General features: G+C 38.8%; 1 protein-coding gene across 4 annotated transcripts; it reads left to right on the top strand.

Annotated features, from left to right (window-relative positions):
* The first annotated feature begins 540 nt into the window (after positions 1 to 540).
* On the top strand, positions 541 to 13,555 carry ssrp1a (structure specific recognition protein 1a). Of its 4 annotated transcripts, XM_027154726.2 has the most exons (19): positions 541 to 634; positions 1,032 to 1,087; positions 1,186 to 1,371; positions 3,681 to 3,786; positions 4,951 to 5,144; positions 5,502 to 5,602; positions 5,917 to 6,046; positions 7,166 to 7,269; positions 7,461 to 7,589; positions 8,710 to 8,931; positions 9,056 to 9,128; positions 9,354 to 9,474; positions 9,606 to 9,651; positions 9,764 to 9,899; positions 11,250 to 11,417; positions 11,702 to 11,799; positions 12,431 to 12,596; positions 12,686 to 12,776; positions 13,193 to 13,555. In XM_027154726.2, exons 2-18 carry the CDS (start codon positions 1,034 to 1,036, stop codon positions 12,764 to 12,766), a joined length of 2,115 nt encoding a protein of 704 aa, XP_027010527.1. In that variant the 5' UTR covers positions 541 to 634; positions 1,032 to 1,033; the 3' UTR covers positions 12,767 to 12,776; positions 13,193 to 13,555. The 4 variants fall into 4 exon arrangements, with proteins under 4 accessions (XP_027010527.1, XP_027010525.1, XP_047658503.1 ...); XM_027154724.2 differs by having other exon boundaries at positions 12,686 to 13,555; XM_047802547.1 differs by having other exon boundaries at positions 12,434 to 12,596; positions 12,686 to 13,555.
* The last annotated feature ends 3,133 nt before the right edge of the window (positions 13,556 to 16,688 follow it).

The raw sequence follows: 16,688 nt of genomic DNA on the forward strand, positions 1-16,688 counted from the left end.
AAAAAGCGCTATACAAATAAATTTGATTCGAATCGAATTGAATCGAATTGAAGTAAATTGAATCGAAGTGAATTGAATCGAATTGAAGCGAAGTAAATTGAATCGAATTGAAGTGAAGTGTATTGAATCGAACTGAAGTGAATTGAATCGAAGAGAAGGGAATTGAATCGAATTGAAGCAAAGTGAATTGAATCAAAGTGAAGTGAATTGAGTCGAATTTAACTGAATTGAATTGAAGTGAACTTTTGGCCATGTAGTGTTGCATAAACAAGTCATATTTACATCTTTAAACTCAGGACTCTTCCTGATTCTATCCTACAGTATATGAGCTAATAAATGATAATAACATCTTTGTGCCTTTGTTCATGGGCTTATTTATTCCCTTTTTAATTTAATTGTAACTTAAATCGATTTACAAACACGACACAAGTTCCGTTTTTTAAGTTAATACGTTAAAAGTTTTATACGTTTAAAAATCTCATCAGTAAAGAAAATTCTAGTAAAAACTTTGCAATATCAATATTTATGTTCTCTGTGTCGTGCTTTTACGTCATAGACCGGAAATAATACGCTCTTGTTCCGGGTGGTTGTTGGCTGTTCCCGGACGTTTCACGCGGGAAAAGGGGGAGCAAAGGTTTGGCTACAGTTTCGCCTTTATTTACGTTTTAATGACTTAAAACTGCGAATTAAATCCGTATGAACCATTTAGTACAAATATTACTTAATGGCGTGTCTCTTTTATCTGTGAAGTATGTCATATTTATGCCCTTGTTGTGATATTAATGAAAAACAAGATGCTAGCAGTGTTGTAGCTAAGTTGTGTTAGCATGCTTCACTGTCTGTATGCTAACAACAGGAGATTGTGTAAAGTAGTGATTTAGATATAAAACTGTGAAACAGGAGGATGTAGAGTCTACAGGTGTGTGTATGTAACGGTTACTGAAGGCAGACACGTGTGTGTGTGTGTGTGTGTGTGTGTGTGTGTGTGTGTGTGTGTGTGTGTGTGTGTGTGTGTGTGTTACATGAAGCAGAGATGGGAGACACTCTGGAGTTTAACGACATTTATCAGGAGGTGAAAGGATTCTGGGTGAGAAACAAACACTCTCTCATTGCACCTGAATCAGCACGAAGTTCTCTGTGCATTAAATATCACACATGTACATGCTGTGTTTATGCTTTTTACAGAATGACGGCAGGTTGAGGTTCAGCAAACAGTCTGTGAGCTACAAAAGCAGTAAGACAGGAAAAGTGGACAGTATCCAGGCCCATGATGTGTCTCATGCTCAGTGGCGTCGTGTCTGTCTGGGACATGGGATCAAACTGACCACAAGCAATGGTCATGTCTACAAATATGACGGGTTTAAAGACACGGTAAAGAACTGAGGATGTGTTGTAGTCAATGTATCAGTATATATATAATGTATGTATGTGTGTGTTGTGTGTATGTGTGTGTGTATGTGTGTATATATATATAATGTGTGTGTGTGTGTGTGTATATGTGTATATATACACGTATGTATGTATGTACATACATACATACATACACGTATGTATGTATGTATGTATGTATGTATGTATGTATAAAATATATTCATCCATTTTTTTAAACATTTAGTTCGTCTACAGAATCTGATCGTTTGCTGTTAGTGTTTCAGCTTAGGGATGAAGTGAAAACATCCACTTGAGTCGTTCCGTCCTTTAAAAAGTCCATCAGGAAGTTGTTTAGTGTTAAAATATTTTTTTTTGTTTTGTGAACGATTTCTAATCTTCAACCACTCTGTTCTCTTCCGCAGAGGGAGAATAGAAAAAGATTAGATTGCAGTTTGTGTACGCTAAATAATTAAAGGCACATTTATTTAAAGATGGTTCTCTCATGATCAGAGAACATCAGAGGTTTTACTTAGTGTAATCACTTAATCACAGACGAGGTCATTTTTTGTGTTGCTGGATTATCGTGAGAATTTTCATCCTATAGTCTGATTACTGGCACAAACGTCATGTACAGTGTAAATCAGCCTTATTTTAATAATTGAAGTAAAAATCCTAGTGTTTAGAATATTGGATGAAAATCCAGTAACGTTGTTAATCTGTTAAAATTGTTGTAGCTTGATGTTTGTCATATCAGATCACAGACCTTTGTAATAAGTGCAACAATTTTTATTTAAGTACTTCATTGTATTTATTCTCTCTGGTCTGATCACAGAGCTGAAAACATAGCTCGGTGTCTGTTTTTGTCTGACAATGAATGGAGGACGTGTAAGAAGCGTCCGAAGGGGAAAGATATATTTATTTCCTTTTCGTGAAAAATTACTTTTTAGCTAACGGTTAATGGCATTAAAAGGTCATCGGTGTTAAGTCATGTTAGTTGCTTTGAGGAGCTGAAGCCTCGTAAGCAAAGTTTCTTCACGAATTGTAATGAATTTTTGTTCTAGTTTAACACGTTCTAGTCTGTTGTAATCTGATCTGTTTTCACCAAAGAATTTTCTCTCTCTCTCTTTTTTTTTTTTTTTTTTTTTTTTTTTTTTTTATACAAAAATATCACTTTATTAATATCTTTATATTGATACTGGTCCTCTACCCTACTAATTTCTTATATAAGGAATGCTCCCATTCCAAAATCATCAATGCGCTGTGTGTGTGTGTGTGTGCTCTCTATTATTTAATTAATATGTTTATTTTACTATAGAACTGGGGCTGCATTTATTGTTATTAATGAAATTGTGTGCGTGCTCCAGATACGGTGATGAGTTGAATCAGTCTGGTGATTTTCCCAATTAAACACACAGCATCGTGTTTAAGTTGGACTACAGAAGAACCTGATGTAATAGGTCAATGTTAAATAGACATGTTTAAAACAAAACTGTGTGTGTGAGAGATATTCAGTGTTTATGTCTGTGTAATTCAAGATGCTACAGGAAAAAGGACGAGTCGAGTTTCTCCGGGATTAATCAGTGGCGTGTGTGTGTCCGTCTTAGTGGGAGTGTGTTTTATTAGTTTCCTGGTGCACCATCATTCCGGGAAAATGCACAACATTTCGTGACAAACTAACACAATGTGATCTGTCCTCTGTTACACGTGTGTGTGTATGTGTGTTAAATATATGGCTCAGCTGAATCTTGATGTTTATGCTAGTTTACAATGGGGGTGCGCTAATTTAAGAACGGAAAAGCAGCATTGTAATGAAAGTTGAGGTTTGTGTATAAAAGCAGGAGAGGAGGTGGAGGGAGAGTGTGTGTGTGTGTGTGTGTGATTGTAAGCAACATTTTTCTTCACCAGCAACGCTGAGTGTGCAGATGTGTGTCTCAGCCTCTCTCTCTCTCTCTCTCTCTCTCTCTCTCTCTCTCTCTCTCTCTCTCTCTCTCTCTCTCTCTCTCTCTCTGTAGTTCTTTCTCTTCTTGTCTTGCTCAGACACACATGCACAACGCTAGTGTGACATGTGGAAGCGATTGTGCGGTGCTGGATAAATAAACAGTCTGATTGGACGCGCTCAGTATGAGCCTGTGGCCGGATTACGCACACCTCCAACATCCCAGAGGGCCGCGGGGCGCAGTGCCGTCAGCCGACCTCTTATTAATGAAGCTAGTTGGGGGGGGGGGTATTGAACTAGGGATGGGGGAGACGGAGGGCAGGGGGTTTGGAAGGCAAGAATTAATTCTTTTTACGCTCTCTTTGCTCGACAGGACTTTGAGAAAATCTCCGCCTTTTTTAAGTCCAACTACAAAGTTGAGCTTACAGAAAAGGACATGTGTGTGAAAGGATGGAACTGGGGAACTGCTAAATTCTCAGGTAAATATAATCTGATCTTTACTGTGTTCTAAATAAAATGTTAAATATTCCCTGAGTCGCAGAACGTGCAGCAAACTTCCAGAAAAACAAAGTGAAAACAAATGAGAAATATTCGGGATGTTTTGGAATTTGTGTGTTTAGTTACAAACAGGGGAAAAGGTTCAAATACCAACACAAAATGCAAATGATCTGGACTTATTTTAGGGATATACACCTTTGGACAAACACAAGGATCGCGGAAGCTGCTATAACCTAAAACTTTAAAAAAATTTTATGGAAAACAACAGGCTTAAGCCTGGTTGATGCATGAAAAGTATCAGCAGTAACGTGAGCCACGTTGTTTACGCCCACACCTGTGTAATCTGTAGCATTCAAAGCAATATCCACTAGAGGTCGCATCTGAGCTATAATGTCCATCTGGTTTCCATTTCCAATTGTAAAATGTTTAGGGAATTCATTCACAGAGACGTTAAACACACAGCAGCTCTGCTTCTTTTTTAAAACTCTTGTCGTCCTCATGACCGGTGTCATGGTCTGAGCCTCGGATTTACAATCGAAAACAATTTTTCACTAATTTAGAAAATGCACGCAAATGAGAACTTTTGGCTACAGAAATTAAATTAAAATTCCACCTAAATGTTATAAAGAAAATGAAGAGTGATAATGTAGCTAGCTAATGCACTGAAGGAAATCAGACCACAATTAAATGCATAAAACAAAGTAGCATAAGGGTGAAAAATATATATCCTTAATGAATAGTTAAAATAGAGAAATCTGGGAGGCCAGAAGTTTTATAAGCATGTTGAACCTACGAGAAACCACTGATCTGGGTGGTTACTGGAGACATCGGGGAGGTCCAGACAGCAGGGTGCTCTCCTCCATCTCAGAGGTTTTCTCCACACGTGGTCCAAATGTTAGGAATCTCTCACGACCATGGCATTATGCTTTCTCTAACTTTTTTATTATTATTATTGCAACATTCACGTTGTGTTGCAGCCACATGTTTAGCCTCTCACAGCTTTAGCGGCCCACGTCTCCGAGACCAACACGCAACACAACACCTCTGTTAACCTCTTCCAATATATAACATGCATCTGTAAACAGAAAATTGTTGTCGCTCGGTCTGTTTGTAACTTTTGTTGTTTTTGTGCGTTATGCGTTCAGGGCCGTTGCTGACGTTCGACGTCAACGAGAGTCCGGCGTTCGAGATCCCGTTGGCCAACGTGTCCCAGTGCACCACAGGGAAGAACGAGGTCACGGTGGAGTTCCATCAGAACGACGACACCGAAGTGTCGCTCATGGAGGTCCGCTTTTACGTCCCGCCCTCCACCGGAGACGATGGCACGGACCCTGTAGAGGTACGCCAAATTCACACTGGGGAATAAATTACACTTAGCGTTGTTTCACGCATTAAAGCAAAACACGCTGTTCTTTACTGCAGCTTTGCCTCATGCTGTTAGTGTAATCATGAACAATAAACAGGAAGTCCTCTAAGAATTGTATTATTCCAATTCAGGACTCTTGTACTTTAGTTCGCCCCCAAAAGCTCTTTAGAAACCTTCACAATGTAGAAAGAGGCCTCCGGCCAGCTGTATTAACTTTCATGGCTGATTGTCTTTAGAATCAAATGTATGTAGAGATCATGGATACAAAGCACAGATAAATAAATCCTCTCTCTCTGTCTGTCTGTCTGTCTCTCTCTCTCTCGTATGCAGGTCTTTGCCCAAAATGTTCTCACTCAGGCAGATGTTATTCAGGCTACCGGCGATGCTGTGTGTATCTTCAAAGAATTGCAGTGCCTTACACCCAGAGGAAGGTATAACCATGAAAACCCTCACACACACTGCATTTCGTACCACTTTCACAATTGATTTTAATCACATGTAAATTAGGATGACCCAGACTTTTTAGTAAAATCATGTTTTGTTCTAAATTTTGGATTGTAACCACATCATGACCTCCATTTTGATGGAAATGTGCTCTTAAGATTTTACTTGACTGATTCCTTGCATTACATAAAACGCTCACGATGCCTAACGTTTAGAAATTTGAAGGAACATTTGATATTTTCTTTCTTTCCTGTATTCCACGCACCGCTAACTGACCCACGGCTGTCCTCCTCTCATTCAGGTACGATATTCGTATCTATCCCGCATTCCTACATCTTCATGGCAAGACATTTGACTATAAGATCCCCTACACTACCGTCCTGCGCCTATTCCTGCTGCCGCATAAGGACCAGCGGCAGATGTTCTTCGTGGTGAGTGTGGATTTTGACTAGAACCCTGAAAGATTGAAATGTATGGAAAATAGTGCACTGTCAATCCAGCGTGTTTTTGAAGGTGTTACTGCCACCTGCTGGCACAAAGTAAACACAGTCAGGGACTCCTTTGAAAATACTTTATACTTATTCTGGGTTGGTTTGGTGTTTTTGACACCAACACCAAGAACTCATCATATTTTTTTTTTGTCAGTAAGCTGAGTATCTGTCAGTAGCATAAAATAAAAGTAAAAAAGAAATGCCTGCAACAATTTCTCTATTTTTTCAAGCACATTAATAAGCAGTTCAATGTTGTGTAAAGCTAGTTAAAGGTGCATTAGATAAGATCTGTGGAGAGAGAAATGTTCTCTTTATTATTATTTTATAATTATTTATTAATTGAGTAATTAGGACCTTCCCATATTTTCACCATTTTATAAACAAAGCTCAGGCAACAAAACTTACGACGGTTCGACTAGATTTAGTGAGAAGTCTGAGCTTTAAAATAGAAACAGTTAGTACCAGATGATGAGTTTCCAACCCCCCCCCCAATCATGTAATACACTTTAGCTTAACTTAAAAAAAAAAATCTATAAATTTCCACTTTTTTGCACTTGAAAAATAAAAATATTTTGTTTTACTTTATTAAAAGGTTGTGAATAAAATCCCCACTGTAATAAACACCTTTAAATGTTTGCTTTTTACCTGATTTCCTTTTCCCCCTTTTATCTAGTCTACTTGCAACCACTGACGTGTGTTGAATTGAAATTTACTTACCATGATACTTATTTCAGATGTAAAATGAATGTATTAATTGAGCTTTATTAGAGCAATATAAATGTTTATCTGAAGGGAACATGAATCACAGCGGTTCATCAATTCACTAAAAAAAATCTTGACTCCTGCTGCTGTGAGGATTCATTAATCTGAACTGAACTGAAATGTTTGTTTTATGATTTTCTGTATAATGTGTAGAAACATAAACACTAAGGTGTGGAAAGGGATGCCTGTGTGTCAGTAAGAGATTTGTAAATGATGTTTTATGACATCACAGCTTTTTCTGTGTGACCCACACCATTGTTCTTCCTGTGTTGTATCCTGTGATTCTCTCTCGTTCAGATCAGCTTGGATCCACCCATCAAGCAGGGCCAGACACGCTATCATTTCCTCATCCTCCTCTTCTCCAAAGATGAAGACGTTAACCTTACTCTCAGCATGAGCGAGTGAGTAGCTTTGCCCCCCCCCCCCCCCAAACACAGCTTTTATGTCTGTCTGTCTCTCTGTGGGTGGGGGAAGGCCCCCTGGTTACAGTTAGACTGATTTTGTCAGCTATACTGCAAACCCTTAGTTCTGTCAGATTCTTTAAGACACAATTGTTTTGTTTTTTTTAACCTCTCTCTTTCTCTCTCGAAAGGGAGGAGGTGGAGAGGCGCTTTGAGGGAAAGCTGAACAAGCACATGTCTGGCTCTCTGTACGAGATGGTCAGCAGGGTCATGAAGGCTTTGGTGAACAGAAAGATCACGGTGCCCGGAAACTTCCAGGGGTGAGACCACGCATGCATCTACACCCACATTCACATCACGGAGCAGTTAGAAAAGCATTAGCTGTGGTTTCAGGGTCTCAATGCGAACAGATGCTCTCTTTAATGGCTTCAGTCGTGATCTCTAGGAAGTGGGCAAAGTTCATTTCAGGTTTGTTCAATTAGCTGTGTGCTGATTTTCTATTTTTAGGAAGAACTCCTCTATAAAAACTTGAAAGCTGCTTTGGATCCAACACAAAGTTCTGTAAAGCTCTAGGAATGAGAATTTTGGTCATTTGGGGTTTTTTTTAATTGGAATCCCTGGGGTAGGAAGAGGATAGGAAGAGGTTTGACCTTGTAACGCTCATGTTTGTGCCCACTCTGCTTGGTGTCAGAGTGTATTAACCAGATTTGTTGTTGTTTTGTTTGTTTTTTCAAATGTTATTTATTTCTTTTTATGTCTCCAGTCTAACACTCTGGGTTGCCATGTATGCAGTCTGCTAGACTATAAAGCACCTCCCCATCAGTATCCCAAACCATTCCTGAAACTGATAAATGAAAAAAAGATTTAATTATTTTGCTTAATACTGAACAGATGATGCATGAGTGAAGAGAAACAAAGCGATTGTTCTGTAAAAGCACATCCTGAAATGTTTTATTCTGCTAATACCGCAGCAGATTGCCAAGAAGTACTTTTAATCTGTTTATAGTTAGATTGACGATGTTGAATGTTATCACTTGAATCACCAGTCTCTCTCTCTCTCTCTCTCTCTCTCTCTCTCTCTCTCTCTCTCTCTCTCTCTCTATCTCCCTCATATGCTTGTCTTGTTGGAGGAAAAAACAAAAAGAAATCCAGCTTGTTACCAAGCAACCACAAAAGTGCAACATCATTCATTCTTAAAAAATAACCATAGTGGAAAAACTTACTTGCAGCTTGTCCTCTGACTCCGGAGACTCCTTTCATACGTGTTAAACAATGTCCCCTTCGTGCGCTTTGTTAAATTATGTACCATATCCAGGACTACTACAGTCATGATGGCTCTTATAGAAACTCTAATCCACACCTTCTGAACAACCGGATTAGCTGCAGATTTAAAGTTATGATTTGACGTACATCAGTTTTTCCTTCTCTCTGTGTCTGCAGTCATTCAGGTGCTCAGTGTATCACATGCTCATACAAAGCTACCTCAGGGCTGCTGTATCCTTTAGAGAGGGGCTTTATTTATGTGCACAAACCCCCAGTGCACCTGCGCTTCGAGGAGATCTCCTGCGTGAACTTTGCCCGAGGAACCACCACCACGCGCTCCTTCGACTTCGAGATCGAGACCAAGCAGGGCAACCAGTACACCTTCAGCAGCATCGAGAGGTACGCATTACCCAGAATTCTCTCCACACTACTGCATGTTGAGTATCTACATTGTTGGGCCCTCCCCCCCCCAAACTATATCCTCATTTACGTTTTCCGCCTGTCGTGTTTCTCTGTCTTTTAGAGAGGAATACGGCAAGCTGTTCGACTTTGTTAATGCCAAGAAGCTGAGCATCAAGAACAGAGGCTTAAAGGAGGTAAAGTAATCACATAGTATATAAACAGATGTAGCCAGTGTGTGTGCGTGACCTGGCCTCATTAGAGACAATAAAACCTGAATTTAACCATCTAACCACCCCAGGGGTTGGAATTTTTTTTTTGTACTTAATGACTTGTAAATGTAAATGCTATAGTTATTTATCGCCCTCTTATGGATAGGGTAGTGTACTGCAGTCGTTGAAGCGGGGTGTGTGTGTGTGTAGGACTTAAAGGCAACTGAACGCTACAGCGACTCCGACGAGGATGAGCACGATGCTTATTTGGAGAGGATGAAGGAGGAGGGTAAAATCAGAGAGGAGGGTGACGAGTCAGAGGGTGACAGCGGTGAGAGACACTGTTCATGTGTAGCATCTGAAATCCACACTGTTACGTTTAATCCATTTAATTCTGTTTCTAAACCTCTCTAATTTTATTGCTTTGTATCTGAGTTCTGTATAACAAAAATCTTTCTGCAGACGAGTCCTTCAATCCTGTTGAGGAAGATGATGATATTGCTGAAGAGTGAGTTTTTATTTTTATTTTTTTAACTTGCTTGATTTGAATTCTTTTTCTTTATTTCCTTTGATAGTTTTGATAGTGACTGTTTGTTTAAAAGTCTTTAAAATGCTCTTAGATACGACAGCAATGCCTCGGTGAGCGACAGCGAGGATGAGGACGATGACAGCGAGGATGAAGGGAAGAAGAAAAAAGTCGAGAAGAAGCCCAAGAAACCTGTGAAGGAGAAGAAGGAGAGAAAACCACGCAAAGAGGTAAATTCCACAAAAAATTTAGTAGTAGGTAATTTTTTTGGTTGGTCCTTAATTGCTTCTTTAGCCCAAACGTCCATATATGGCCATGGTGTGTGGTTTTTTTTGTGTGTGTGTGTGTGTGTGTGTGTATATAACAGTCATTTAGCTGTGATCAGACATGGTGGCCTTACCACTGAACGCTCAATGAAAGGAAAGAAAATCTGTTACTGTTTAACCTACAGCACTCGTCCCAATATGCTTGTGTTTGCAAGTCATTTTTTTTGGTCTCGCGTTGATGATGCACAGACACCAAAATCCCACAGAGCTGGAAAAAAAAGGTTTGTTCCCATTTTTTTGTTGGGCACAAAACCCTCCGTGTGTCCAAGGGAATAAATAAAAATGCAATTAATACGACCCATGTGTGCAGCATAATTACTTCCTGGTGTGTTGTGAAATGTGCAGTTTCAGTGATGCACAGACAAGCGCATGTTGCTGGGCCCAGAAACTGACCACTGTGCTGTTTATATTAGAACAGTCTCAGTTCTTTAACAATAGTTTTAAAGTTTACTGACTGCACACATGCATGTAAATATAAACAAGAAGATGGTTTATCTTTCTACAGACAATAAACACGGCTTTCGTTTGCATCTCAGACCCGAATGTGCAATTCGGCTGCTTCGTAAAACGAAGTCAAGGACAAAATCTGACCCTTCTGATTTGTTTTATTTGTTTACTCAATGTTGTAGCTTTTACATTCCGCATAAAAAAGTGCACATCTTTAAAGCAGCTGGTTTATTTAAGCCTCTAAAACTCAGATATTTAAATGTGCTTTTAAACTTATTATTATTATTATTATTATTATTATTATAAAGAAATTATATGCACAATATAAACTAAGCCGAGCGCTTTTAATCCCTAATATATCATTTATTTATTTGTGTTTTTTTCCCTCTCCCCGTCTCCATCCCTCTCTCCCTCAATAAATCAAATTGTATTTTTGCAGAATTTTCAATGTAACTTACTTTTTTCTTTTTTTTTATATCCACCCATAAAACCCAAGATTTACCAGAGGGTGTTATCAAGAAATTGTATAGAATTAAAGATACTTTACAGAATTTTCAACCTTTTTTTTTTGTTCGCTTGTGTGCGTAAGCTGCTTGAATACACAGGAACTAGCAACTCCTCCCAGTGAAGACGCGCATATAAAATGACCCTTATAATGGCTGTACTCATGTTTGATGCTGAATGCATGCTGAGATCGTCACACAACGTGTCCTGCCCCAAATCTGCAGGATTTTTTTATCTGACTGAAAAAAACAGAAGCAAAATCAGTAATGTAGAGCCCAAATATCTGCTGTCTTTCAATAACAGAAGAAGGTGAAAGATGCCGGCGCCCCTAAAAGACCCATGAGTGCCTACATGCTGTGGTTGAATGCGAACAGGGAGCGGATCAAATCCGAGAACCCAGGAATCTCGGTCACGGAGATCTCCAAGAAAGCCGGCGAGATGTGGAAGCAGATTGATAAAAACCGCAAGGAGGTCGGTCTAATGATACTGCATGGTCATGTACAATCAGAAGGATCAAGTTCTCCTCATAGAACACTAATAAATTAATATTTTACAATACACAAAACCGCTATAATGCACCTTCTCATACTGAAACCCACAACCACACCGAGCTCCACCCTGACAGTTATCACTTCCTGTAACACTTAAACTCCCATAGCATTGTCCCTAAAAGTCTTCTGTTTAACATCACTGACAATCTCATGTCTAATCTGAGCACACTTTACTGAACCTGAGCTTTCTCTATATCCAAGCAGGAGTGGGAACGGAAGGCAGAAGAAGCTAAAAAACAATACGAGAGAGCAATGAAAGAATATAAAGAGAGTGGCGGAGGAGCTTCATCATCTGCGGTCAAGTGAGACACACACAAATGCACTCACACAAACTTCAACTTGATTGCTTAATTATCTACAGATTAAAAAGTCAGCTCTCTGTGCAATCTGCCTGCTTAGTTTTGTACAGCAGTGTGCAAAAGTATATACACCCTACCTTCCTTCTTTGTGTCACACAGACTATTTTTATTAGTTAAGATGAAAGATTCCAGATAAGTTAGTTTATCTATGACATGTTCCTCATCTGCATCAGTGTCTGTGAGCTTGCGTGAGCATATAAATGCCACACAGAGATATAGACATGGTGGTTTAACCTTTTCAAGAGTTTTAAGCAAATTTCCTCTCTTCCTAAATAAATTTGGAAATCCAGGAACACTTTTTTTTTTTTTTTCCCCCTGGTCAAATGGCCTGTCCATCACTGATCGTCATGTGCACGTGCATTTATACACACACACCTACTGGAATGTTCTGGAAGATTTAAATAAATATTTTGAAGAAAGTTTTCACAGCGTTATGCTTATACAGAACACCGTATTAATTTGATGGTATAAATCTGTTTTCATGCTAGTGCAAGAAACCTCATTAAGCTAACGTCCTAGTGAGTGATGTCACATTTTGTCAGACATAAGATTTACCCCTGTGTCTGCCATGCAGCAGTGAAAAGAAGAAGAAAGTCGGGAAAGCGGAGGAGAAGAAAAGGAAGAGCGTCGTAGAGAAGGAGCGAGACAAAGGAGGAAACGAAAGCTTTAAGAGCAAAGAGTTCATTTCAAGCGAGGAGAGCTCGTCCGATTCTGATCGCGGCAAAGGCAAAAAGCGCAAGGTCAAAACGGCTGTAAAAACTTCTGTAACCATGGCTTCGGTTAATAATAGCACAAACAGGAAGTAATATTTTATCTTTCTCTCTCACAGGCTGCTAAAGACGATGATGAGGATGAGGAAGAAGTTGCCTCTACACCTCCAAGCTCGGAGGAAGAGTCTGGCTCTGACTGAAGTCGCACACGTGAGCTGGGATTCTGAGAACGCAAACTGTCGCAAAGGATAAACCGCCATCCTGCACACCATGTTTTCACTGAACGTCATTTAGAGTTACGAAGTTCATTCACGCAAACGTTGATGAGAAACATAATTATGAATAGCTTACAAAATGTATATTTTTGTAAAAAAAAATAACAAAAAAAAAGCTTTGGATCAGGTCCTTAAAGCTCACCAAATAAAAGTCTGTTAATTAGCATTTCCAACTCATGTTAATTGCTTCACAATGGAACAATGATATTTTTGCTATTTATAATTTCATTCACGTTTGTTCACGTTCAGGGGAAACAGTGTACTTTGGTGGCTCATTCTGATCAGTGAAAGTTATCAGAGCAACACTGATATCTTGCATCTTGTTTTTTTCCCCCATACATACTCTCTCAGGCATCACAGTCACAGACAACACACACACACACACACACACACACACACTGACCTCTTCGGACCAAGTTTTCAAGCCTCCTCAAGCACTGGTGTACTTTCATCTATGTATAGGGAAACCGAGACCACGGAGAGGCGGGTACGTTTTTCTAAATCCTGTTGTCTGAATGCAACAACTTTTACTTGCTTGTAGTTAAACTCGATTTAAAAAAAAAAAAAAAAATCAGGGATGATTAGCGTTCTCCTATCGTGTGCTTTCGTTTCTTCCTGCTTTTAAGTGAAAATCCTGTACTGCAGCTTGATTTGAATATATGGATGTTTTTGTTCTGTGACAATATCAATAAATGTTTTGTAATAAAGTTTGAACTGTGTGTGTGTGTGAGATGAAAAGCTTGAGTTGTGAGTTCACACACACTCCAAATCCCTACACTAAGCACTTTGTTTACACCGAGGATAAAGATATTCAGGCTCGAAGTAGACGACTAAAGAAACTAATAGAAAACGTGTAGTAACGTTACAGGAATGAAATTCAGTTCAATTCTACTTGTGTAGCACTTTCAACAATAGACATTGACACAAAGGATGTTGGTTTTTTTGGCTTTTCCCTATTCAAAGACTCCACAGATCATCATGTGATTTTCATATTTTTGATTTCACACAGGTTTTACATCGGATGCTCTTTCGTTTTATTTTTTGGGAACAGCACAGAGTTAATTCCTCAGTCACTGGGTTGGTTCCTTGCCTGGAAATCAAACCCATGCCATAGTGGTGTGAGCGTAGGATGATAAATGATAAATTGTGTAGCAGTTACTTCAACAGTAAAGTGATTTGGGAATGAATGATGTTTGCATTAGGTTGCATCGACAACACAGCTGAATCATGTGAATCATCTGAATCCGAGTCAGTTATAGTGACCGACTCCTATAACGTATGACTGCTTAAGTAACCAAGGTGCTCAGTTTTAACATGTCTGAGAAACGATTAATTTTTAAACAAATGTGTCGCAGGATTGTTTTGTCAATAGGTTGTAAATTATTCAGTGGGACAAATCTGCAAAATTTGGAAAACCAGGAACACTTTTTTTTTCTTTTTTCTTTTTTTTAAAAATTAATTATTTATATAATTGGAGGGAAAATAGATCTGTTAATACAGAAATCATTATAAGTGCAAGGAATATAAGCATCTCACTGTAAAGGCATTAGTTTAACTTCTGTCATGAAGCTTAAAGAATGTCCACTGTTTTAGAAATTTTAATTAGAGTTTAAAATTAATTTGAAATCTACAGCTTAGCTGAACTTTATTAAAATTAAGATTAAATTCTAAACGTTCACCACACCTTAATAATGCTGAATAAAAGCACTCAGAAATTTCTAGACTAGTCGTGACTGCATGGCTTTGTGTTTTGCGTGTGCTGCTTTGGAAGGAATTGCTTGAAAGATTTGTATAGATATATAAAGATCTTCAGCTAACTTCCACCAGTACACAGTTGATGAAGCTCTTAGTGATGTTTTTGCAAAAACAGGTTGATAAATAATACTAATAAATAATACAATTTGTTATTAAGGAGAAAAAAAAACCCTTTGTGCCAGTGAAACCAAACAAAGTACAATTACATAAAAGGGGGAAAAGAAACAATATTAAGTGGATCCTTCTTCGAAGAACGACGGTGAGTGTTGAGAGATCAGGAAAGACTTTCAGCCCAGTTTTAAGAGGAAGCTGTGGAAAAAAGTCCAAAAGTTTGGATGTTAAAACACCAAGTGACCTTCCATATTGGACAATCTAAACTTGAGGACGTAAGTGTATATGATGGCACGTAGGAGTGTTTAAAGGTAAGAGGAAAATAAAAGATCATGAGATTAAAATAATATCAAGCAGGAGAGTTTATGCTACAGACTGAAACTGGCACTCAGTATCCGTGTATTTCTGTCTACTGTATTTCTGAGTACTTTAGAGCTTAATAGCTGCTTTAATTGGTCTCTGGAATTTTCCTTGGTTTAATTCCAAAATTCAATAACCGAAAAACAATTCGAGTGAGTAAATGAGGCATAATTAATAATTAATGTGGTCCTAATGTGTTTTTCTGATGGAAAGATCAAGAATTAAAAAGCAAGCTGGCTCTAATAAATAGCAGCAGATTGATATTGTAGATGTTTAAATCATTTGAATAAAATCTGTACCCAGGGAGTTCTTGGGATTTTTTTGTGTAGTTTTGGAGGTGCTACCTGGCAAAAAATAATTTTGAGAAAATATTGATGTGTGTGTGTGTGTGTGTGTGTGTGTGTGTGTGTGTGTGTGAGAGAGAGAGAGAGAGAGTCTGTTTACTGTCTGTTTACTAAAATAAGATCTTTGCCTCACAGACAGAGCTCATAGTTTGTATGGGGTATGTATTGTCATGTGGTTTTTAATCTATGCTCTGACCGAATTAGCCGGTGTGGTCTTTAATAATTCACAGGAAAATGGGATGGTAAGAGAGAGTGTGGGTTTTTTTTTTTTTTCATTAAATGATGGAAATAGATAAATGGAGCCATTTCCTTTTGCTTTCCTGATCTGATCTAACTGGAGGACGTCGAGGGAGTGTTCCACCCTCTTGCCTGTTTTCAGCTCTCGTGGTGTGGGATTTCAAAAATAATGCCATTAACGAAACAAGTGCATGTTAATGTTTCTCCGACCGACTATACGTCCATTTGCCTCGTGGACGTTGTTGAATGTCATTGACTTGTGCAGCAGTTCTACAGTGTTTCTGTTACTAATGTACTAAACATATGGCACCAGCCGTGCTCTGTAATTTACAGGAAATTCCTTTTCCCCAGTAACTTGAAAGCATTTTTGTCATGTAATTGGCTCAAAAAATAACCACAAACATAATGGACCACTTTAGTATTAGCCGGAAGCACATTCCCCCTCCTCAATAAGAACACAATTTGCACATTACTGTAGTCCCACTTGGGTAGAAGGTATTCTCCAGGGTGTTAAGTATTAAAGTGGGGGTAAAAGTACACTGTCTAACTGAAAACACACTCATCCGGTTGATCCTTATCCAAAAGTATGCCAGTAGGTCGATTAGCTACTGTGTGTGTGTGTGTGTGTGTGTGTGTGTGTGTGTGTGTGTGTGTGTGTGTGTGTGTGTGTGTGTGTGTGTGTGTGTGTGTGTATGGTGATGAGATAGAGATGAACTGACATTTTATCACTGAGGAGTGAATTTTCCAGATTCACTATAAATTTATTTAAATAAATTCATTCATTCATTCATTCATTCATTCATTCATTCATTATATTGTGCTCTGAATCTTTTTTCCCACATCATGTAAGAGGACATTTCTTTTGCTGAAATAAATTGAATACGGGGGGCACATGGTGACTTAGTGGTTAGTACGTTCGCCTCACACACCTCCTGTGCGGAGTTCGCATGTTCTCCCTGTGCCTCGGGGGTTTCTTCCGGGTACTCCGGTTTCCTCCCCTGGTCCAAAGACATGCATGGTAGGTTGATTGGCATCTCTGG

Source organism: Tachysurus fulvidraco, chromosome 17 (genome assembly GCF_022655615.1).
Source record: "Tachysurus fulvidraco isolate hzauxx_2018 chromosome 17, HZAU_PFXX_2.0, whole genome shotgun sequence".
Lineage (NCBI taxonomy): Eukaryota > Metazoa > Chordata > Actinopteri > Siluriformes > Bagridae > Tachysurus > Tachysurus fulvidraco.

Coding starts and splice junctions, on each gene's coding strand:
- ssrp1a (XM_027154724.2), top strand. CDS start 1,034: ATGGGAGACACTCTGGAGTTTAACGACATTTATCAGGAGGTGAAAGGA. Junction 1,088..1,185: donor AGGAGGTGAAAGGATTCTGG/GTGAGAAACAAA, acceptor TGCTTTTTACAG/AATGACGGCAGGTTGAGGTT. Junction 7,270..7,460: donor CTTACTCTCAGCATGAGCGA/GTGAGTAGCTTT, acceptor CTCTCTCGAAAG/GGAGGAGGTGGAGAGGCGCT.